At 36.2% G+C, this 25,304-nt stretch overlaps 2 protein-coding genes across 4 annotated transcripts in view; both read right to left on the bottom strand.

Annotated features, from left to right (window-relative positions):
* The window catches only part of TRPC1 (transient receptor potential cation channel subfamily C member 1), a 61,718-nt gene extending 56,222 nt beyond the window's left edge, over positions 1-5,496 (bottom strand). For both annotated transcript variants that reach the window (XM_057739819.1, XM_057739820.1), the window contains exon 1: positions 4,792-5,496. In XM_057739819.1, coding sequence (XP_057595802.1) covers positions 4,792-4,966 — 175 coding nt within the window. In that variant the 5' untranslated portion in view covers positions 4,967-5,496. The remainder of the gene's footprint in view (positions 1-4,791) is intronic.
* Positions 5,497-9,535: 4,039 nt separating this feature from the next.
* The window catches only part of PLS1 (plastin 1), a 109,428-nt gene continuing 93,659 nt past the window's right edge, over positions 9,536-25,304 (bottom strand). For both annotated transcript variants that reach the window (XM_057739824.1, XM_057739823.1), the window contains 6 exons: positions 25,209-25,287; positions 23,003-23,117; positions 17,400-17,533; positions 16,824-16,947; positions 10,318-10,442; positions 9,536-10,081 (listed from right to left, as the gene is read on the bottom strand). In XM_057739824.1, coding sequence (XP_057595807.1) covers positions 9,946-10,081; positions 10,318-10,442; positions 16,824-16,947; positions 17,400-17,533; positions 23,003-23,117; positions 25,209-25,287 — 713 coding nt within the window. In that variant the 3' untranslated portion in view covers positions 9,536-9,945. The remainder of the gene's footprint in view (positions 10,082-10,317; positions 10,443-16,823; positions 16,948-17,399; positions 17,534-23,002; positions 23,118-25,208; positions 25,288-25,304) is intronic.

Below are 25,304 nucleotides of genomic sequence, written 5' to 3'. Positions count from 1 at the left end.
AGAGTATGGAATGGAAACATCCTTAATCGCTGACCAAGAAAAAGTTCAAAGGTCAACCATCAGCTGGAAAATTGATGCTTACAGTTTTCTGGGATTCTCAAGGGCCAGTATCGGAACATTATCAGGAAAAAGGTTCAACAATCAACAGTGCTCGTTATAGTGAGATGCTTATTGAAGAGCTGAAGCCTAAACTTCAGATTAAACACAGAGGACTGCTATCCAAGGGCGTTGTGATCTTGCATGACAATGCACATCCACACACTTCTGCCCACACTGTTGACACTCTGCATAAACTTCATTTTGAGGTGTTAAAACATATCCTCCCTATAGTCCTGATCTTGTTCCACTGGACTTTCACCTGTTTGGTCCCCTGAAAGCAGCCCTATGAGGATGAAGATTCGCTTCTGATGAAGTGAAGACAGCGGTGCATTCATGACTCGCAGCTCAGCCTAAAACATTTTTTAATGAGGGAATACAAAATCTTGTTGACAGATGGAAAAAGGGTATTGAAAAGCATAGAGATTATGTCAAAAAATGATGTATTTGTCTTTTCTAAAAGTTAATTAAAATAAATTCTACAGAGTGCAGATAATTTTTGACTCACCCTCATATTCAAATGATGAATTATAGAAAAGAGCAGCAAGTTAAAAATGAAATAAAGCAGCACACCTGTGGAATCATTACAAAGAAATGCCAGTATTATAGAACTCTGAAGCAGCTAGCTGCTCAGTGATTAGTCTGTTATAAACTATCCACCTAGATTTTGGCGATTTAAGAGTCTTTTTTATTAAAATAACTCTGAACCATACACTTTGGCACCACTGCTGATTTGAAAAACTCTCCTGTACAAAATACTTAAATGCTTAAATACTAACGGCAATTTGTGAAATGTTTGTATGATATTGTCTATAGTACCCTCTTTAACTCTCCTTTCTGCAAAGTTTTCTTCCTTCACAGCATATGCCTCTTCATATTAGGTGTACCTTGTCAACATAAAACTTCTCAGCAGTACCCAGTACTCTGCACTTTTTCCTCCCACTGCCATCCTCTCCAACCCTAAACACTTCAAAATCTCTTTTCAAGTAGCTTTTTTTAAAAGTCCCATTAAATAGATTAAGTGCTATTAAAACAGCAGCTTAATATTACTTCTCCCAGAAAAGTTACCCACTTCCAAATCATGCTGAGCCAAAGATATGCAAAGTTTAAGTGGAATTCAGTCATCAAAGCACCCTCCATACAATGCAGCAAATCAATACCACAAAGGTGACACAAGCTCTAGATTATTACACTGAGCCCAAGAATAAAGATGAAACTCTCCATCCCTTCCCTGACTCCGTGCTGAAATTTCAAGAAGGGCCTCTTGACTTATTAATTGCAAATTGAATTTCCTGAAAATGCTCTTCATGAAAGGTTGGCAGGCACTGAATCCAGACTGAGTCCTTTCATCATTTTCTTTTTCTGCACAAGAACTGACTACTGATTATCAGCAAACTAAAGGGTTTATACTAAAGCTACCATCTTCTCAACAGTTACTTTCAAAGAGGTGAATTAACATGAACTATATTTAACTTAGGTGCTCCCTAAGTTAAGGTATTAATCCTTTCTCCAGCCAGCAGGCCCAAAGTAAACCACTGGCTCCCACAAATAAAAGTGGCTCATTACTACAATAACTCAATGGGAAAGGAAAAAGACATGGATGGTAAGAATCACTGCTGAATATTTCATAAAACAACATTTATAACCGCTCTTGTTTCAATTAAACTTTACCTCTGAATTGCAGCATTCTAGGTCTAAAAAAAAATAGGTGTACTTTTTGAGAATTTTACTTGGTGGGGAGGGTGGGCCAAGACTTAACTTTATATACTTGGCATAGGAACCTATGATTCACAAAATTTATTTTACATTTTACAGAAAGAAAAGAACCAATGTTACCTTTGAGATGATTCTGATCCACTTTCAAGACCAATAACAGCTACTATTAAGTGGCCACTACCTAGATCAGCACTTGTCTAGATCTATTGAACTAATTTACATAAAAGCCAGCTATACACACTATAAAATCAAACTATAAAATCTTTTGCTTTCCTACTTTTTTCCTTTACTCCTTAATCTGTACGCACCTTTCGAAGGGCCACTCAACCACTAACAAACACATAACTACCACATCTCCACAATTTTTGCTTTAGGAATTCTCCTTAAGTGGAATACATTAGTAATTCTCCATAAGTGGAACATTTTATACATATAGAGTAAAATCAATAAATGAAAAAGGATGAGAAACATAGATGTTCTAGAGCAGATTTGCTCTCATGCTATTAAAACTTTTTACTCTTATTGGATAAACATAATCCATGGAAACCAGAGTTAATAAAACATTCATAAAGAGCAAGTTTAATTTCCAACTATTAAGTCCAAATATGGATGTGCCTTTTCTAACACAAATGATTTTCATTCATTCAACTACAACTAGATCAAAACTTAGTGGCTATGAGTACAGGCTCAAAATAGATCCTAGTTCTACTACTAACTAATGTAACCTTGGGCAAAGTAATTCTAAAATTTTGCTAAGCCTCATTTTCCTCATTTGCAAACTGGGCACCACAACAGATCTGACTAATGGGGTTGTGAGGATTAAATGAAACTATCTATGAAAAGTATATGCACTCTACCCCAAAAGCTGTCTCAGTAAATGTCTGCCATTTGGTTTGATGAAAGCTCCAAAGCAATAGTGGAAACTACAGCTAATTCAGGAAACTTCTCACTTTTAGCTTTGGTTTGGGCAACACTAAAAAAGGCTTAACGATATTAGTGAATATAAACAAGTAAACAAACAAAAAAAACTGCTATAACTCGTTTATTTTTTCAGCATAAATGTATACCATAAGTACAAGAAATAAGCCATTTTTCCAAATCTAACCCAAGAATTCATTTCAACATACTTGAAGCAGAAAACACCTAGCTGATCTCACTTGTTAAAAACTTTTTAAATCTATATAGGGGAGAAAAAGCATGCATATTTACTCTCCATTCTACCCCCCAAAGCCAAATTTCTCCAAGGATCTTAATGATGTTATAAAAGGGAAACTGATGAAGAATACCAAGGCTATTTCTACTGGCACTACTGGACAGGCTGCAAAATTGTCATACACTAAAACTCTTTTGAGATATGTGATACAATAATCCTAAATATACACAGCATTCAAGTACTTACTCAAGCCATGTTCCATTATGACATTCCTCTGTCCTCAGTTTAACAGGAATATTAAATTGCCTTTCTTGACATAATTTCTGTTTGCTTTAAAATAACCATAGCTCAGTAAGCTAGGGTAAATGTAGCAGCTGCTTACTAATTCTAGTACAACACAATCTGCTCCCTTCCCCTCTGGGAGAATTTTTGAAGGAAGAGAACTCAGACTATCCACTCCAGAAATACTAAATCATTTTACATAATCCACAGACAATGATATTTATGAGGTTATAGACATATATTGTGTTTCTTTACATTTCCAAGACTGTTTGAAACTGTGTCCACGGTGGACTTTCACAAATGCTTTCATAATATAATTTAATAGTATTACATAAGATCATAAAAGTGATTCATGATGGACACAGGTGGACTTTGTTTACACATCCATGTGTTTTCAAAAAGTTGTGCAAATAAAATCCTACCTCAAAAGCAGTAAAAGAGGTTAGGGCGACTGTCATTTTTTTAAAAAATAACCACACACAAACAAAAAAATCCTCTGTAGTTAATCTTCTCACAGTGTAAAAGTTGCCCTTTGGGTTTACATTTTGGAAGTTTGCATGATCCTAAACATTTTTCCTAAGCAAGCACGGCCACTGGAAGCCAAGTTGAATAAATTTAGAAAGAGAAAATTTACAGCACTTTTTCACACGTAGGAAATAAAAGCAGTCTAAGGGCAATCATCTCCCCATTCTCTTTATTATATTCATCAATAGAAAGCATGCTTAAGTGAAGAGACTTTATTATGCCAAAAAAAATGATCGATTTCCAGATTTTTTAAAAACGGAAATGCATTAAATATATTCCACACTTTTGCCCAGTAATTATTTTGCACTACCTTTATTTCCCAAAGAAGTCTGAGGAGCAATAAACCTTCCTCTCCAATAAAAAGCATGAACAAAGTTGTTCCGTAAATTTGGAGAAACTTTGGAACTTAGGCAGAACTTCTCCATAAAGTCCTGTCTTTATGTCCACCTAGGATACTGACATACCTAACTCCATTCAACAGTCACTGAACACCACGGCACTGGGTGGCTGCAGTTAAATAATACAAGTAAGGTTTTAAAGAAAAAAGAAAACGAAAAAAACCAACTGAGAGCCCATAAACTGCAGGAATCTTAAGCAAGGACATGGGATTTTTTTCGGACCGAAAGGTCCAAAACGAGACAAAACCCCTGCGCTTGCAGAAAGAGTGAACTAAAGCCCCAAGGGGGAGACCAGAGACCAGGTTATTCAAGTGGTCAGCAGCGGAGGTGAGGCTGAAACCCTGAAGTCCCACGACGCTACCTGAACACCTGACCCCACCACTGGAGACCACGGGCAGAGCCGCCGCTCCAGGTGCAGCGCTCGAAGGGGGGCACCCGGCCGTCAGCTCCGCACTCACAGGTCAGAGGCGGTGCCCCGCGGCCAGGGAGATGCAGCGCGCGCGGCGGGAACAGACGCTCGGCGCGTGAGGAAGAAGGAGCGCCCCGAGCTGAGGCCGGGGAGAGGATGAGGGTGTGGAGGGCAGGGGCATCCAGAAGCGGAGAAAGGGGCCTCGCTCTCACCCTTGTCGCACGCCAGCAAGAAAAGCTTCTCATTCAGGGTGTTCTCCTCCTTCACCTCCCGCACATCCTTCAGCGCCATCACCTCGTTCGGCGACGAAGAGGAGGATGGGGAGGAAGGGAGGGAGGAGGAGGAGGCGCCCGAGAGGTCCGTGCTCGAGTACAGGGCCGCCATCATCGCGGCCCACGAAGGGGGCAGGCCGGGAGACGGGGGCGGGGCCCCTACCAGCCCCGACCCCGACCCCAGCCCCGCCCCCCGGCTGGAAAAGGGGTGAGGCGTTCCCACGGCCGCCTCGGCGCGCGGCCCGTTGGCCCCGAAGGGCGTCGCCTCCCCACGGAGCCAGCACTCGCCCTCCACTGACAGCCCCAAATTGGTGGCGGCGCATGCGCGGCCCCGGGGCCAGCGCCCCCTCCCCAGCCGCCGGCGCCCAGGCCGAGCCGGTCCGCGCCCGTCCGGGGACGACAGAGTGGCGCGCGCCAGGGCGGCAGCCGAGCGCGGGGCCGTGCCAGGAGCCGCAGGGGCCGCGCGGGGGGGCGGCCCGGCCAGAGAGGAGGACGAAGATCGGTGGGAGAGGAGCGCCCAGAGGCGATTCTGCACCCGACGGGCTCCAGGGCTGCGGGAGCCGCCGCCAGAGCTGCGCCCCGAGGAGATGTTCGCGGCTCTCCTCACGTCATCTTCCGCTCCGTGAGGGCGACGACAGTGGGCAGGCTCGGTGGTGGGCGGGGCCGGGGCGGAGGCGGGGTCTGCGAGCGCCCCGCCCGCTGCTCCTCGCCCTGCCCTCTGGAAGGCTTCCGGCCGCCGAGGTAAACGGGAACCACCGAGCGCACCTTCTCCCACATCCCGGTTGCGCGTCTGAGGTAAAGTCCCCGCGGTCTCCGGCTGCGCACGAGTGAACTTGCAGCGGGGTGGTCCATTGAGCCTCTGACGACTTAACGTTTCGCAGAAATCCCCCGTGGAATTGTAGAATTATTGCATATTCTTTTGTCCTCTGCCTAAAGCAGAAAGGATAGGGCCCTCGCCACGCCACCAGACCTGTGTTTGTCTGTGTGTAATTATACTGGGCTACGCTTGTTTCTAAAACTGTATTAAAAAAAAACAAAACTCGTTTGTGTTGTAAAATCGGCATAACATTTCTAGTGTCATATATTGATTCGCCTGTAACCTTTACATAAGCGCGTCGTTAGAATCTACTCTACGTCATAGTCCTTCCAGTGGTTTCTTGTTCATTTTCGCATTTATAACTCAGATATTAGAATGAGTGTTATTTAAGCAAAAGCTAACCGAAGTGCAGTAAGTGCTACTTCCTTGATTTTTTTCCCCCCTAAGTTAAGCTTGTATTTAAAGCAGATTCTAGCACCTTTAAAAGCCAGGGGAGGGGGACTAGAAGTTGTATCTCGAGCAGTTTCTATTGCTTTCCACAGCCAACTGTGCAGCAATCTAAATTGTGCCCTTAGTGCTTAGGTCTTTAAGGCAACACATAAATTTACTTGAGTATCGTATATTTGAGAGAACTATTTCCTGTTCTGTTCAAGTTGGTTTGTTCCGTCTCTGCCCCTGCCAACACTAACTCTCAAATTTCCTAAGTATATTTTTCTTGTTCAGAGTCCTCTTTCGATCTTCTTTAAGAGACCTCTGGTAGACAAGATTGCCCACCTTTCTAAACATCCTCACGTGTTTATTTCAAAAGTTATCTATTAAATCATTTTAGCTTTCCCTCTCATCTCTGGTAGATCATAAATCTGCCCCATTCTCTAATGTTTAATATAGTTCTAAGTTTGTGTACTCGGTGGAATGTCAAAATTGCTCATTGTAAATCTGTGGCCAGTGAACAGAGTGGTACATATTTGGGTTTGTTTATGTGTGTGTGCTTACACACGCTTTGTAGTCCAGTAAAATTTTTTTCTCAGTAGCAGAACAACTCTAACCCTGAGCCATCCCAAAGTTCCAGAGTGTTTAAGGGTAAAAATTCAGATGGCTCAGAACTATAGAAACCAGTTTAATCTGAAGTTTTTTTTCAAGCTTCTGGGTTTAGGTGATTCCTTTTCCATAGGACTCCCACAGGGACTGGACTGATTTCTTAGATTCAGGGGAATTCCATTGTACTTTAGGAGATGATCCTAGGAAGCATTCCAAAGTATTAGAGAGTTTTGCCTCCTTCCGAGTAAGCTCAAGTTGCAGCTGTATCTTCCGAAGTCTTTTCGAATCATCTCAGATGCAGGATATTCTCTGGTTTCTCAGGTCCTTTTTTATCCAGTATAAATTGGGGTATTTTAAGATCCTCTGTATGATTTATTTTTCTTTTTTGATACGGAAACCAATGATAAGAGTTGTGATGAACAACAGCATGCAAGATTCAGAAGCAGCACATTACTTAAAGCAACTCACCGAACCTCAGATACTGAAGAGAAGAGCCAGCACAACTCCAGCTGGAGAAGAGAAAATCCAGATTCAGATCTAGTCCTGTAAGTAATAGATCCTTTCTTTACCTCCAGACTCTCTCCCTCTCCCTCACTGCTCTTAGGCCACATTTGCCTATTTGTTTTCCTAAAATGCCTGCAAGACTCCTCCTGCCACATAGCCTTTGCACTTGTTCCTTCTACTGAACAGTTATCATCTGGCTGCTCCTCCTACCATTCATACCTCAGCCTGACTATCACAGCCGTACAGAGATCTTCCCTGACGCATGCAAACTAAAATCCTTCTCACCCCAGTTCCTAAGTCTCTATCACATTACCCTGTTTTATTTCTCTTACTGCATTTATCACAATCTACAATTCCTTTTTGTTTACCGTTTGTCTTTCTCTACTAGGAAATAAGATTCATGAGGCCAGGAAACTTTGTATTTTTCTCAGCTGAATCCGTGGTGTCTACTAACATACCTCGATCAAATAGACAAATTTATGTTAATGATTAACTCGAATTATTTCATCACAGACTAAATTTGTAATAATCATTCACTTGGTCTTTCCAAAAATTCTTCCTATTAAAGAATCATAAAACCACGTTCAGTCCTCCCAAAATAATACATTTTTTGTTGTTTTACTCATTAGTGTAGGAAATGTTCTCTTTTCTGGAAAGTAAGCTTATGATAGATTAATTTTCACGGTTATATATTTTTCTTTAAATGAAGTAAACAGTGACACATTTGTACATACACAGAATTTTTATTAAATATATTTTGTGAGGAAAACACTCTAAAGTGCCAGATTTCATGTAAATCAGATAACGTAGTGAATATAATGGTGAAAAAAATCAAAAGGAGAAACATGATTTAAATAATCTCACAAAAGAGCAAGCACATATTTTAATCTTCATATAAGAAAACAATCATCAAAATATAAAAGGAAAGGAACTCTTTTGTAGAAGAATATATTTCAAAGTCCACCTGTTGATTTCATTTAAAAAATTCTATTCTAAACACATGAGTAGTCTCACTCTTAGCAACAACGTATGTTTTAGTCCATGGTAGAAGGGGGACTTAGACTACTCGTTCACAGTGAGATAAAGTGACAGCATTTTTTGTTGCACAGCAGCACTGCTTACTGGCACTAACAGTGCAACATGAAGGAAGTAAACTTCTGAATTCAATTGTTAGCAAAATGGGTCTACTGCTAAAAATTCACACAAAAATAGGTCTGAAGCATAGCTACTGCCAAGTAATATAAGCATTAACCAAACATTGCCAGTTTGAAGGACACTGTGGGAAAAATGTGAAAATATGTTAAATGTTAGCTTTGTGTTACTCTCTGTTAAAGATATTCAGTGGGCATATTCTAAATTATTTAGGGCTAGAGTATCAAAAATTAGCATGTGATAATTTGCATTCATATGAATCTAATAATATCAATGTCTTGAGAGCTTCCAAATATTTATAGCCAATGTTTGGCTATAAATATTTGGAAGAGGTCAGTTGAAAAGTAATCGGTGCACATCCAGAATGAATATTTCTAAAAGAAATCTTCATGTACCAGATAACTATAGACTGAAAAGTGTTATGCACCTACTGGTGGGCACAACATACTTAATGGTTGGCTAACTGACCAATACGGTCGTCCCTCAGTAACCAGAAGATCGGTTTTAGGACCCCCAAGAATACCAAAATCCACAGAATCTCAAATCCTTTATATAAAATGGGTTAATACTTGCATAAAACCTACACACATCCTGGAGTGTACTTTAAATCATCTTTAGATTACTTATACCTAATATACTATGGAAATAGTTGTAAATACAATGTAAATGCTATGGAAATAGTTGTTGGCTCTTGGGAAATTTAAGTTTTGCTTTTTGGAACTTTCTGGAATTCATTTTTTCAAATGTCTTTGATCTGCGGTTGGTTGAATCTATGGATGTGGAGCCATTGGATATGCATTTCTTACCATTTAAGATAACCTAGGTAATTCAGGTGCAAAATATATATATGTACATACATATATTTCTTTAATAACATCTTAGCAACATATATATGCTGCATGTCATAGTTAAAGCTGTATTACCAAACCAGTATATGTAAAGTATCAATGCAGTTAAAATTTAAGTTTTAAGTAGAAAGTTCCTACTTACACAAGAGAATGAACTTTAAAGTTTATTCATGAGTTAGTCCTTATGTATAAAAAAGTTTAATGTTAATGAACAATACTTGTTGCTTAAAAATTTTAGACAATATAGAGGTTTACAGAAAAGTTAAAGTTTTGGACCACTTCACATTGTTGGAGGAAAAAAATAAAAAGATTAAGCTGGATTATAACTTTGAATATAATTGTGATCAAAATCAAGACACACACAAAATCAAAACACATTTCACAGCAGGACCTGCAGAAGAAATTCTGTATTGATCATTTTTGAACCATGAAAAAGAATGAATTAGTGTTGTTTTAATGAGACTTTCAGGAAATGAAAATAATTTAATCATAAAATACCATCTTGAAAATGAATATACTCTATTATCAGTATCAGCTGGTAAATTAATTGTGTTATCCAAAAAGGCCAACAAATCCTAGCTAGTATGAACACGATATTAAATTGATTAATGATTTATACAACTATTTTGAGCATACAAATAATCTCTGGTTTTATACCCACTACATTTCAGAATTCTGTAAACTGTGAGGCATTCGATGTGTTTAATGTGGCAGAAAATCATATTAAATGCTTCATTATTTTATTTTGTTCAGTCCTTTTCCCATTAAGCATGCAAACACCGTCATAACCATCTTGGGTTTCACTTCCACAAGGTCATCAGGTAAGGCATATATCCGGGCACCAATCTTTCGAGCAACTGAAATTGCATATCTTGAAAAGACAAGAAAAATATCTTGATATTTGTTTTCACTTAATATATGTTAACAAAAGAATTAAATATTTTGACAAGATTAACTTTATAAGAAAGTTAAGTTTATGAGTCTTTAAATCATATTCCTCATATAAATTGTACTTGAAAATGTGAATTTTAAGGACATAATAACCTCACCTGTAAGGATTAAGAATGAAAGAGCCACTATGTTTTAATATGAACCATAAAGGCTTACTTAGCATTGTTTAGCTTGTCCTCATCAGAAAGGTCTTCTCTCTTGATCATTTCTTGACGAACTGCATTTGGTGCAATGGCATCTATTAAATCTAAGACAGGTAAACTAGTGCTAATAGATTTGTCCTAGGAAATAAAGAATAGATGAACATTCATAAACACCTTTTGTAAATGTCAGACCAGAAGGTCATAACCATATAACTAAAAGCAATTTATAAATTTTCATCATACTTAACATTCAGCTATTGTGCAACCAACACACATCACAAATCATTTAAAATATGCTTTTCCTTTCATCCTTACAGAGCTTACAGTATAGAGGATTGTCACCATACCTGGAATAAGGTTAGTGGATATGACAATTCCTAAAGTATGCTAACTACAGTATCCATTTTGTAAAAAATAAACAACTTTTGAAAGGGAATAGGAGATGAATTTTAAACTAAAAGTTTTGCAGATTCTAGTAATATTCTTTTTCTTAGACCATGAGTTCGTAAGCCTTCACTTAATATTTTTCAGAAAGAAAAGTTAGCATAATAGTGGAAAGGAACTAATATTTACAAAGGCATTATTCTTGTTGCTTTACATGTTCAGTTTGTTTAATCCTAACAGCCTGGTAATAAGGAAATTACAGTCTCTCATTTGAAGATGAAGAACATGAAGGTCAGAGAGCTCAAAAGACCTGTTCAGACAACCAGTACGTACAGAACCAGTATTTGAACCCATGACTGTCTGACTCTAATGCCCAAGATTCTCTCCACTTTTGAGGTTACCTCCAAGGCAACTAAAAAATGGAAAACGAAATTCTAGTGGATAGAACATTGCTACTGAAGTCAGAAATCCTGGTCTGAATTGATTTTACCACTTAACCAGTACCTGAATAAATTATTTGTTCTGTCTCTAAGCATGAATAAGTGACACCTGTTGCTTGCCTACCCAGAATCCACTCACTCCTTACTACTTTCTCCATCCTAACACATCTGCATGTTTGCTCTGTATCCACACCTCCCGCACATGGACATGTGCTTCAAGGAAAACTAACCCCATCCCCAGCACCAAGAGTGACCCTGAATTAGTGTAGAACATTTATTCTGTGGGTGAGGTGATAAACATATTCTTTTTATGTATAGAGCATTCACATACAGTAAATAACAGATACGTTAATATCTGTGGCATTAAAATTTCATGGAGGAGGGGAACGTAGGAAGAAAATGTCTAAAAGACTCATTAGGCAAACAATAAGGAAACAAGGTTGAGAGAAAATAGTCTAAAAAAGCCAAAGGGAGGAATCCCCTCTGATTGCTGAAGTGATATATTTGGGCCTAATTTATTTTAATGTGAGGTCCTTACTATTCAGGAAGAGCTATGGAAAGCTAGCACACACACCCCTTCCCCGCAATGTAAATGAGAAGATGAAACCTCGATCACAACCAGCAGGTATCCAATGACCAAGAGGAAAACCAGCTTTAGAGGGAAGCTGGCACTTTAGATGGCAAAGCAGAGGTGGACAAAACCTGAATGACATTCTTCAATTACTGGCTCAACCAATCCTGATGTCTACGTTACCTCTGAATCTCTGCTTTTGTTCTATTCCTTTCCTTTTGGTTTAAATCACTTTGAGTTTCCGTTATTTGAAGCCAAAAGCACCCTTTCCTAATCACTACAATGGCGATGTCCCAGGATTCTTGGGACTATTAAGTGAAAGCATCTAGATCTGGCCAAATGTGGTTCTTAATAAATGTTTGATTAAACAATCTGAAGCCATGTGAAGAGTACAAAGTTCTTTTCTGGGGCCATGATCTATGAACTACTACACTTATTAATTTTAGAAAAATGCATATTCCTCATTTTCAGGAATGTTCATTTTATGAAACAGGTTTTTATGTGGGGGGGGGGGAGTAGAAATGAAGGGATAAAAATAATTTGCATCCTTAAGTCTGTATGATGCTAGTAAGCCAGATCTGGTTTGGGGGCATCTTTTCTACTCCTGAAAAACTCTCACAGATGTTTTCTCAAAGTGTAGTCTGCAGACCACCTACATGAAAATCAACTGAGGTGCTTATTAAAAGCACAAATTAACTCCTGCACCCAAAATAATGTCAGGTTATTTGTGGATGCGGCTAGGAATCTACATTTTTAATAAGCTGTCTAGAAGACTAATGTACGCTGTTTTACTTTCTAAAATTAAAGCTTAGCATGCATGTCATTCTATAATAAATTAAAAATTTCTGTGTGCTTACTTTTAATATTATATTTCTGTGGTGATTCAAAAACAGACAGGGCTTAATTGTGCTATATTTTGATTACTTATTTACATATTTATGAGGGTTTTTTTAAGTTGGGGGAAATTGTTTTGTTTTTGTTTTTTCAGTATTGAGTTAAAATTGAGAAATAAAATTGCAAGATACTTAGTGTACATCTTGATGATTTGATATACCTACACATTATGAAAAGATTCCACCCATCTTGTTAATTAATACGTCCATCACCCTCGTTTATGTATATATTTTGTGTGTGAAAACAAATATTTAAGTTATACTCTTAGCAAATCTCAGTTATACAAAACAGTGTTAACTATTGTCACCATGTTAAGCATTAGATCCTCAGACCTCATTCATCTTATAGCTGCAAGTTTATACCTTTTTGTGGTATTTTAAACATTTCTTAACTTAGATTTAGGAAACAAGGATTTTCCCACCTATTTCCTTATGATTCACCTTGCAAAAAACTTTTACTGAGTTGAATGAAAAATTTTAGTTTCTAAAGATTATACTGGACCCCTTATCTTTCTGTTTCCAAAAATTAAACAGGCCTATCTTCCAGCTCCTCTGATTTGCATATTGTCAGTGAAAGACATTTTACTGCAAAAGGGGCAGGGGTTATGATAAAACCCTTAGTTTAGTATATAAATACATTTTCATCATTTTTCTTTCACTTTCCTTAAGTTAATCATATAGAAATTACTTAAGCAAAAAGAATTTCTAGAATCTTAAAGACAACTAGTCTGGAGTTTGGCTTGCTTTTCAAGAGAATGAGTTATACCATCTCTTCTCTTAATCTGATACACATTACTATTAGAACAGTCCATTCCATTGTTCCTCCTGTCATTTTTGAAAATAAAAGTGGAAAAACAGTGTGTGGCCACCAAAATTTCCTTAAAAATCTCAACAGGAACCTTTCCATGATGCCCTTTATATGAGGGTGAATCAAAAATTATCCACACTCCAGTTATATTAAAACTTCTATAAATTCTACAGCCAGAGTGCAGATAATTTTTGACTCACCCTAGTATATTGGCAGTGTCAACAGTGTAATGTAGTAAGCCCCACTTATTGAGCCCTTAATATGTGACAGGTACAACTGAGCTGTTCACATGTGTTAACTTATTTAGCTTGACAACAAACCCGGAAGAGAGGTATTATTAATATCTCCATTTTAAAAATGGGGAAACAGGCATAGAGAAATTAATAACTTGCACAAGGTTAGATACTAAATGTGAGCCAGTAGTAAATTCAGTTTTGTTCATCAAGAGATGTAACCCAGCTGTTAGTATAAACTGCTAAGGTTTCTGGAAAACACCTGCCCTTCTCACAAGCTCCCTATTCTCCTTAGCTGATTTCTGTAGCATTGCCAATACCCCATACTGTGATTCTTGTTTTCTTATTTGCCTCCTTTCCTGGATAGGGAGCTCTTTGAGAGCACTTTGTAGTCACAGCACCTAGCAAAGTACCTGACACAAAGTAAGCTTTGAATATTTATGGAATGAGTGAGCAGTACGTCACACAGCTAAGAAGTGGCTAAGCCTGTGTCAAACCTGGGGCCTACAACTCCATAGCTTGACATTCAACCTGCAGTTAGATCTGGATGTGAAATCCAGCTATTCTGCTTAATAGCTGATGACAGTGGACAAGTTATTTAACTTTTCTAATGCTCACCTTTTTGCTTGTAGAGTTGAGAGAATTAAAAGAAACAATAATGTGTAAAATGTTTAGGATAGTGACACATAGGATTCAATAAATGTTATGATTGCTGCTGTTGGCTGACATACCACCTCCTCATCTTCTTGGTGAGGAAAAATTACTTCGCAACTAAAAAGGGTAAATTTGTCTTTTCTAAAATGTCTAGGTACGGCACTGCCTTGATTATGATTAATAGGTTCCTACTAGTACCACTTATAGCTTTCAAATATAACACACTGAGTTGGAAAAAATCTCCCAGCCCAACTATTTTTTTTTAGCATGCAGTGCTATATTTTTAAATTATTTATATTCTGTTTAAAGGCTTATTATCAAGCATATATATAAATGCAAGCACTTTTGCAATATGTTTCTACCACCCCAGTTCTAGTAAAACCATAGTCTCAAGTCTGCTTTTTTCTGTGAGCTCTCTCCCTTAAATGGTTTATGTACTCCCATTTTTCAACTGTCTCTTCTATTCCACTGATCACCAAGTATTACTAGTTTTTGTATCTCTTTTCACCCAACTTCTCATTTCCTGAAAATCACCTCAAATTCAATAAGCTTAAAACTGAATTCATTGTCTTTTTAATAAGCAGCTGCAGGTTGGACATCCCCATTTTTGTGATTGTTACCAGTTTTCCAATTACCCAGACCCCAAACATCCAGTTTTACCTCCTCTCTCTTTCCTGTGCTTCCCTAAGAAGCCAAATCCTACCAATTCTTTTGCAAATAACTATCCATTCTTAAAGTTCCCAGTGCCCATCCCCCACTCCCACCCAGGGTCCTTATCACCTTACACCTTGAATTCTGCCTCAGCACCTTCCTTGCACTTACACCACTCTTCCTCCAATCCATCCTGCTTCCTACCTTCAGAACAGTATTCCTAAAGTACTTTGCTTACATTACTCCCCTTTTCAATATCCTTTTTAAGGCCAGATTCCTCCATAGTCTTGGCCCCGTCTATATCTTGCACTACATGTCCAAACTATTTCTCCTAACCTCCTCAGACTCGGCTTTATTCAAGATGGACCCCTTTCTAGCATATTATTACCCTCTTGTTCTCCACCAATTCAAAGCCTGCCTCCATCTCTGATGCTCAAAAAAGTCCAGCTTTCTCCACTGACCATTCAGTTGGAAATGATCAGTTAGATTTTTCCATAATATTAGTTGTATTATTTCTTTGGATTTTAACATTTACCCTGTAGTATTGTTACCTTCTCAGTTATACAAATTTTGTCTTTCAAATAAATGGTGAACACTCTGAGAGTCAAAATAATTTCTTACATCTTTTTCTTTACCTAGAAATGTTACTTAGTAGTTAGACTTCAAAAATATTTATTAATTTGCTTCTAAATATTTTCTCGTATTTACTTTAATGATACACATGCTTGTTTTTCACAAATTAATGTACAAATGCATATAATTTCAATATAACAATTTTAGAGAGTGTCAATTAGAGAGTTTTCTATGTCCCCTTTCCTGTTTTACATTTTAAGTTGTGCTTTATATCTAAAATATACAAAGACAAATCAGGGACTAAAAATTCTTTTTTTTTTAAATAAGCAACAACAAAAACTCAATGTCATTAGTTCCTTCCAAGATGGAAAAGAAAGAAACACAGTTGAACTAGGACTCAGGCAACATCTCTGTCAACATCCAGCTGTCTACTTTGGGACTCAGTTTTTGGTAAAGAACAGAAGATTGAATTTTTCAATTTCTGACATATCTTCTGCTCTACCATGTTGTCAAACATACATAGCAAAGGCAAAGAAAAAAATGAAGATGGGTAGATAACTTGGAAGAGCTTAGGGTTTCATCTGTTTGCACTCTTATCTCACTAAAAAAATACAAATTGATGGCTAATTTTTCACTTATCAATAAAATCACAAACACAAGGCTCACTGAATGAATGTGTACAAGCAGACATGCTTATCTGTAGCTAATATCAGCTTGCATGCAAAAGCAAAACACAATGGAAATGCATGAGAATTAGTCGGTATGTATGTGCAGACTACATTTTAAGTGCTTTATGAATCATCCACAAATGCTCGGAAGTGAGTGTTAAGTGCCATTATGAAGCCAGATGACAAGATTTTTTTTTTCCTACCAGTTTTCTCAATTCCCACTTGAATCGGTTTGGCTGGCTCTGTTATGCCTTGGAAATGATGTCAGTACAATTCTGAGACTGCTGCTAGGGAGCACAAAACATTATAGGTCCTATATAAACAATGGCTTTTTATCTTCCTTTTTCATTTGACAATTGGATTTTGGGCTCAATTTCTTTTTTAAGATTAGATTACTGGAGTCCAATAATAATAACCTGCATTTATACTCAATAGGATAACCAGTCAAAAATATAAGAATTCAAACTGAATATTTCTGGTTTACACATGCTGCATAATTAGTATGCCTGAGCTCATCAATTGTATGTTTCTGAGATACAACATTGGTATAATTCTAAACTTAAACCAAAGTAATTCCCAATAAAAATTCCTTCCTAAGCAATTTCTTACCCCCCCCCCAAATTTTTAAAATAGCTTTTGATTACCTTGAAGCTGGAAATAAAAGTATTTTTGTTTGCACTTTTAAGAGTCTGATTGACCCATTCAATGATAATTGCATCATTTACTTTTTCACCCTCTCCAAGATCCGATAACACATTCAACGTGTGCCTGTAACAGAAAAGATGCATATTTAAGACTGAAAGGGGTGAAATTTGCTGTCACATCATTTATATCAATATACACATGAATATTTAAGAAATATTTCAATTCTAATAAATATTTTTAATTTTAGTCTGGTATTTGCACTTAGTTACATTCCAAAGTTACAGAGCTCAATAATCAGAAACAAAAACTACTATATGGTATTTTAAAAAGTTAAAAACAACTTACAAAGCAGTTTTTCAGAGGCATTAGTAAAGGTAATTGCGTCTCTAGAGATTGACCCACTTGTAAAACAAAGTACAATTTATAAAAAACTTATTATCAACAATCATTTAACAATATATGTTACATTGTATATTTCTTTTGTGTTTGCTATTCTTCAAAAATATCTAAAATTTTAGTTCAAATGACTTGTTGAAGGAAACTGACAGTGATGCCACAAACAAATCAGGCTTTACCTTCTCATCAGCTGCCACACCAATGCCAGAGTAAGTGTTGAATTCCCTTCGTTTAAGTCCTGCCCAGCAATGCCAACCAAGGAGAATTTGGCCTTATTCTTCCCAAGTTCCACTGCATAGTTACAGTTTTCAATCTGTAAATAATAAGTAAAAGTGTTGGTATAAAAACAAAAATTTTAATGTATTTCTTGAATATGCCAGCCCAGTTCAGTCATCTGAAAAATAATTACGATACTGAAAATTTATGACAGCATTTTATTTCCTAATAATCAGTGAAATTAAGGAAATAACTATTCCCATTTTATAGTTAAACATATCAAAGCACTGAGGGGTTAACCTAGATAGAAAAACAACTGGCTGAAAAGTTTAAAGATGCTCTCTAATCTAGATAGAAAAGCAACTGGCTGAAAAGTTTAAAGATGCTCTCTTACTCTAAAAGTCTTGACTGTCCAAGATTACACAGCTGATTAGTAGGAAGTCTGAGACTTAAAACCTAGTTTTCTGCATTCCATCAATACAGGTAATCAATGTTGTTTTGTCTACATTTAAAATTAAGGAATATAGAAATTGTTTCATTAAGAATCTAACTTCATCTCCAATATTCTATATCTAGATCTCATTCATCCTTTAATATTAAGATTTTAGCCAATTTTCTTCAACAAAGGATTAACCTTAACTGTATCATCTGCATCCCTTGTTGAACTTCCAATCATGGTTATTTTATAATGCTTATGTACCATCTTCTACTTATACTTAGCATTTTATGAACTTTCTTTTGCCAGCCATACATAAGCTCCTTTTAAAGGGCAAAAACTATAAAGTGTACAAATCTGTATCATCCTCTCCCCACCCCTAGCCCAGGACTCATCACGGTGCCCTGTCTACAGTAAGAATCTGATAAATGAACATCAAGTAAATTACCTACCTACTTCTTTCCAGTAGAGTTAAAAATTTTTAAATATAAGTAGAGTTAAAATTTTTTTGTCTATCCTGTCCTCTACAGAAGTTTATTTTCTCCAGTCATCTAGTACTACTTACCTCAGAACATATATATATAAATGTGTGTATGTACATATATATACATACATATATATACATATTTACCTTTCCCCCAGTGAAATTGTAAGATCTCATAATCTTATAATATTACCAATAGGAAAGATGCTTATTAAATATTTTTGTAGAATAAACAGTTAAGAAAAATAGTGTAACTGATTTCTCCTGATTTTCTTGCCCTAGTTAAGCCCTCATTACAAAACAAGTAAACCTGAGATACAAAAATACACTTTTTTCTAAGAAGAAGAAAATACTGCCAGGAAAGGTGAGAAAAGGACCACACAATAACAGAATTTGTACAAATTAATGGATACTGTTCTTTAAAAAAGAAAAGCCAAATTCCCAGAGGTCAGTTTTTTACAAATAAAAATGCAAGAAGATATGCTGAACCTGGTATAACATCTGCCTGGTTCCCTTAATAAATTAAATCAAATCTCTGATATGTATTCATTCTTTTTAAATGCATGGAGATAATATTCCAAAATTCTTTCTCTTTCCTAGTAGTCATTTACTATTATAGATTTAGTCTTCCAAATAGACATAGGCACAGTTAAAAAAATGAATTCCTAATTTATGGAAAATAGCATCAGAACTCTGATTATGTACTAGTGTGAACAGGAGAGACAAAAACCAGCATATTTTCCACTGCCACTCATTTCAACAGCAGAATTTTCTAGCAAACTGTAATAACCACTCATGTAAAATATGTTTCAGTAAAGGGTCATTTGCTTTATGATTAGTTTGACCAAAATTCCTGAGAAGAATGAGGGAGCTCATGGTTAACAGTCTAGAGGGCTAAGATGTTGATGTGACCAGCAATGAAAGAGAAACTGGAAATGGATGCTAGCCTGAGGGAAAAGATGTGTTCTACTTTTGGGCAACATTTGATTTCAAGTTTGGCAACATATTTCTAAGATCTGGAGAAGCACCAAACTAGAGAAAGAGTAAGAAATTAGGTTCCTGGAGGTAAGCCATGTTTATGGTAATACTTAACACTCTAAAAAGGGATCTGCTCCCTGAGGATGTAAATACAGAAGTTAAGAGCATTAGGCTGAGAACTGAGCCTTGGAAATGCCTAGAGTTGTTGGGCTAAAAGTTTAAGACCCTGTGAAAGGTAAGAATGAATACATAGCATGAAAAAACTGGAGAGTATAGTCTCACAGAATTAATGGAAGAAATAATTACCATGCACTTCAAAAGTGAGGCTTAGATCATTTGGAAAATGATAAAAATTACATAGTGGGATACAGAGTTCCAAGTGAAAAGGAATATGGAAAAAACAGTGAAGAAAGACTATTCAAGTGGTGCACCTTTATGAACTTCACAAATGCAGCAACCTCTGCATCACTGATGAATGCCCAAGGTCCATAAAATAATTCCCTGGATACCAGTTTATGGAAGTACTGCTTCTTTGTTTTTAAACATCTTGAACTTATTTCAGGACTTGTATTTCATTCCATAAACAGCTGGTATTTGTTGAAAGGAAGCATTCTACATGTGATTAATTTGAGACATCTTATAACTAACAAAAAATTCCAGCTGTAATGAATGAGTGGTTCAATTTTTCCTGTTACATTTTGCATCTGAAATTTTGATTTAAAAAACCTATGTGAAATTAGCTAACAAAATTTCCTGAATTCTTCTCCCATGAGAATTATAGGCACATCAAATAAAATATAAAATGTAGACAGTACAACCACTAGAAATACTGCAGAATATGAATATATATATAAATCTCTTGTAATTAAACTACCCATTTAATTACTTTTAATATTATAATGCTTTTCTTTTTTGTCATTCTTTCAAAAAATAGGTCTTTTTTAAAAATTACAAAGTCTGTAAATACATACTCTAGAGATCTGGAGAAAAGTCCTTTTTGAATGCGCGTGTGTGTGTGTGTGTGTGTGTGTGTTTTAAACAAATTAGGTTCATATGTATATATGTAATTTTGTATCCTCATTTCCTGTCACTATTACTAAAACACTAAAAATTATATTTTTAAATAGTACATTTTACCTCATTTTATGGGTGTATCCCACTTTATTAACCCTTTGTTGAACAACTAAGTTGATTTTTTATTGTTGTTTTATAAATATTGCACAGATGAGCATTTTGGTGCACAGCTTCTTGTCTGACTTTCTGATTATTTCATCAGGATAGATAATAAGTGAAATTATTCAGTCAAAGGACTTTTTGAAGATTATTTATATGTATTACCAAACTGCTCTAAAAAGGTCACACAAGTAAACACTCCCTCTAACACTGAATGCAGTGCAGTCCAATTGTTTCTTATTTTAAACTGCATTTTTTTATTATGGGTGAAAAGTTTTTCATGTGTATATTATCCATCACTATTTCTTTCTCTGTGAATCTTTCACTCATATTGTTCACTCTCCCGTTTTGCTATTACACTTTTAGTAATAGTAATTGAGTTTCAGTAATTGACTCATATGAACTATTTATATGTTAAGGATATCAACCATTTGTCGTTTTGTTGAAAATATGTTTCCAAGTTTGTTTTTATTTGCTTTTTAATTTTGTTTATGGTGTTTATGTTTGCATACAGTGGTTTTAAATTTATATGTATCTACTGTACCAATTTTTTCCTTTGTAATTTGTCACTCTAAGAGTAGATTATCATTCACTTCTATTTTCTTGAAGTTTTATTAAACACTTAACCCCTTTAAGTCTTTACTTTCATTCCACTGGAATCTATTTTGGTGGATGATACATGGTGAAAATTACTTTTCTCCCTAATAAAATAGTTAACCAGTTGTTCTGCCATCATTTTTTGGATGATCCTTCCTTTCCCTACTGAATTTAGTAAGCACCTTGTCATATATTAAGTTCTTATATTTTAGGATAGGTTTCTAGGCTACTCTATTTCATCCTGTTCTTATATACGTATTAATCTATTTCAATTACTTTAGCTTTATAATAAGTTTTTTATATTTTCTAACAGCTCCTCCCTCAATATTCTTGGAAAATGTTCTTGATGATTTAGGCCTCTTTCTTCTTCCACTGGAACTTTAGAATCACTTTATAAATCCCATCCCCCAACACACACAGTCATATATATATATACACATATAATATATATAATACACACACGTATGTGCCCACATTTACATAAAAGGAGACATTGTAATTCTAACTGACATTATTTTCCATCTGTAAGTTAATTTGCAAGAATTCTATAATATTTAGTCTTTCTATCCAGGAATATGGATATATATCCATTTAGTCCACTAGAGATAGTTTTTAAGTTATATGACTGCAGGTTGATTTCACAGTAGCCATATTGATAAGTTATAGCAATTTGAGTCCATTAATTTTATTATATATTTAAATTATACACATCATTTTATTTATTTATTTTATTTTATTTTATTGGGGGGGGGGGTGCTGTGCTATAGGATCTCAGTTCCCCAACCAGGGATTGAACCCGGGCCACGGCAGTGAAAGCCCAGAATCCTAACCACTAGATCACCAGGGAACTCCCATATACGCATCATTTTAAATGAAACAAAGTTAAATGAAAGTATAAAAATTTAAAAGTCCTACATACTTTTACTTTAGAAAGCAAATGAACCTGATATAGAAGGTAGAAAGGAAACGTTGAATATTAAAGCAGCAATTCAACAGAACAAGCATGAACACCAAGGATACCACAGATGCCCTATTCAAGGAAGAATACTGAAAACAAGCACTTCCTTTACCATTCATCTGCCCGATATTCTCCCACCAACTGTAATCAAGTCGCTGTCCTGCTCAGAAACGTTTAACGGCTTCCCAGTGCTTACCGTTTAAAATGCAAACTCTTTAATCTGACGTTCAAGGCTCTCAACACCTGGCTTCAATTCAAACTTTTAGCATTCACACTCACTTCTTACCTATCAGAAACCTCTGCTATAGCCAAACTATTCTTCCTAATCATCAGCCCCCTCTCCACTTTCCTTCTGCCAAAATTCTATCCATTTCTCAGAGTGTAACTTAAAAACCACCTCCTGCATGAAGCCTCTCATGATGAGTGCAGCCTGTGACTTTTTCTTCCTTAAAACTGATAATATCCACTTTTGCATACACTGCGCTGTATTGTGGTTATTTGCACACATATTTAACTTCTTTAGGGTTTCCTAAGGACCAACTCCATGCCTCATATTATTTTATATCCTGCATTGTACTGTACAGGTCATAGGTAATCAATAAATATCTGTTGAAAAATATTAACAAATAACTAGTAAAGGTCTGCAAGTTCTGGTGATTATAAAATAGGAATTCATTTATGATTTATCTCAAAGAACATTAAGTCTACAACTTGCGAAAGACAAAAACAGTTATAAAATGACTGACTGGGGGTGGGGTGGGGGGACTGCCTTCATCTTTCCAAACATAAAAGCTCACTTGTAAAAATGCTATTAAATTTAACACATTTTGGGTTTAATCTGTGGGGACAGACCACACTTTACTAAGCTTTAGGAAACTCTAAATCCTCTGTTCTGTTATCAGAACAATAACAACATATCTATGGTCTTGATTTCACTCACCTTCTTCATGTTCCCTCCAAGAGCAGGATACGGAGGTTTGTTGACGTGGCTCCAGTCGACTGGCACACGGGTCATTTCGTAGAGCTGAAAGATGACTAAAGCATCTGCAAGGTCACTAAGACAGGAGGACAAGAAAATGAAGGAGGAGGAGATGCCAGTACTACTTGATTTTATTAAGCACACTGGAGATGGGCTTATGTCTATAAAAACACAACAGGGTCATTTAATGCTGAAAGAATGGCAGGCAGAACAGATCATTCGACCCAGAACTTCTAATCTAGGAATCTGTCCAAATTCTTTTTCACAAATGTTTACAAAGATATATGTACAAGGATATTCACTCCTACGGTATTTATAAATTTTGAAACAATTTAAATGCCTGACAGTAGGGGCTTTTAAATAAATTATCCATACCATGGACACCTGGACCAATTGTAAGACATAATAAGCTAGATCTCTATGCACAGACATGAAAAGCTGACATAACATATTACGTTTAGAAAAGCAAGAGGCAGAACACTGCATACAGTTTATTATTTATTAAAAACATTTTTAAAATTCGTAATATTTAAATACCTCTGTGTGCTATGGACTGTTAATAGCAATTACCTCTGGGCAGGAAAAAAAAAGGAATGTGGGAGGGGTAAAAAGGGATTATCATGTTTTATTTTGTTCTGCTTACTTACATACCTCCTGAAGCTTGTACAGTGAGAATGAGTTCATCTATTACTTATGTATCACGGTTTTTAAAACTTTTTAAAAATAATTATATAAAAATCACAATAGCTACTCAGTAGGAAGCTGTTCATGTTAAATAATAAGGGTTACAAGGAAGGAATTTATGAGCAAGTAGGAGTTATTGAAGTAAAAATACTACTACTTTGGATTCAGAAAAACACGCTCTCTGGAGGTGCCCAGAGTATGTCTATTGAGTCTGTTTTTAATTCTGTATGCTAAGGACATAAAGCGACAGTGAGTGACTTTTTTAATCGCTACCTCTGTAATGAATTACATAAGTTTTCTCCCTCAACAGCTTGTTCACTGAGTTATGTTTTGCTGAGGTTCATATTAAAGTTACTTAGCATCTCTGAGCACACATCATATGGCCATGAAGGGGGCTGGGCCCTGTGCTGAGTGAAGGAGGGAGAAAGTCCTCCTTTGGTGAAGGTAATCAAGCACTAAATTATCTATCAGCACATGGAGAACTCTGTAGGAAAAATAAATCACTGAAGTAGTTGTATAGGTTCTGAAGTCTCATGAATTCATGAATTCTCATGAATTTCATGAATTTTTTCTTTTTTACTTTAAAGGAATTCATTCTTATTTCTATGTAGTATGGTATTATTACTCATGTTTTGCAAATAGGGAGACTGATGCCCAGAGAGTTGAAATGATTTCCAAAGAATTTAAGATGTGTTCTAGAACCAACTTGTCATAGAAAAATTCTAGGACTGGTAGTTCTTAAAATATATTTAATAACCTATTGAGAAGAGAGAATGTTTAGTTAAAATCAATCTAAATTATTCTTTTGCTTTGGTTTGAGTTTGGTTTGGTATATGCAGGTGGGGAGCTAAAAATCACTTAGGGGTGGGTTTAGGCATATGAGCCAGACATAAATTCATGGACACATAGTTCTGGTGCCAACTAGACCTCTGGTTATTGTTTCTCTATATCCTGATGGTTCTTTTTAAGGTTATGTTATTTTGAGAATTTTAGACAAGAAAGAATAAAATAAACAAGTACTCAGGCAAACCAAGTTATTTCTATAAATTGGGAAAAAATACGCAGAACAAATTATGGGACAACTGATGTTTTTGGCAAAAATAAATAGAAACATGTGAATTATAATGAAAATACTGATAAAATAAGAGCAATTTATAAAATACTACTGTTCTTCTAATCTGTTAAAGTTAAAATAACTTATTATTTTCCTGATTTATAACTATAAAAAAGCAAGATGGATTATCTTTACTAAATTGTTTTGTCACAGAATCAAAAATTATAACTAATATTATCATTATCATATCTTTTCAAATAATACATTTGTTTTAAAATCCCGTGTATTGCCAATGCCCAGCATTCTGAAACTCAATGTTGGCTAAAATTCTTGAGATTTTTAGAAAATATTCTCATGTAAACATACCTACAGTTTGAAACTAGAAAAGTCGGACCCTGGCCATAAAGCTAAATCACATAAAGTATTTACCTGTACAAATGATTAATGTATGGGTTGACTCCCAAGGAATTCATCCAGTTCCGAAATGTCCTCTCTTCCTTGCTCTCGCCTAGAGGAGGCACAAGT

This window comes from Hippopotamus amphibius, chromosome 6 (genome assembly GCF_030028045.1).
Source record: "Hippopotamus amphibius kiboko isolate mHipAmp2 chromosome 6, mHipAmp2.hap2, whole genome shotgun sequence".
Taxonomy (NCBI): Eukaryota; Metazoa; Chordata; class Mammalia; order Artiodactyla; family Hippopotamidae; genus Hippopotamus; species Hippopotamus amphibius.
Note: the sequence above shows the minus strand (reverse complement) of the source record. Positions and strands in the feature narration are given on the sequence as shown.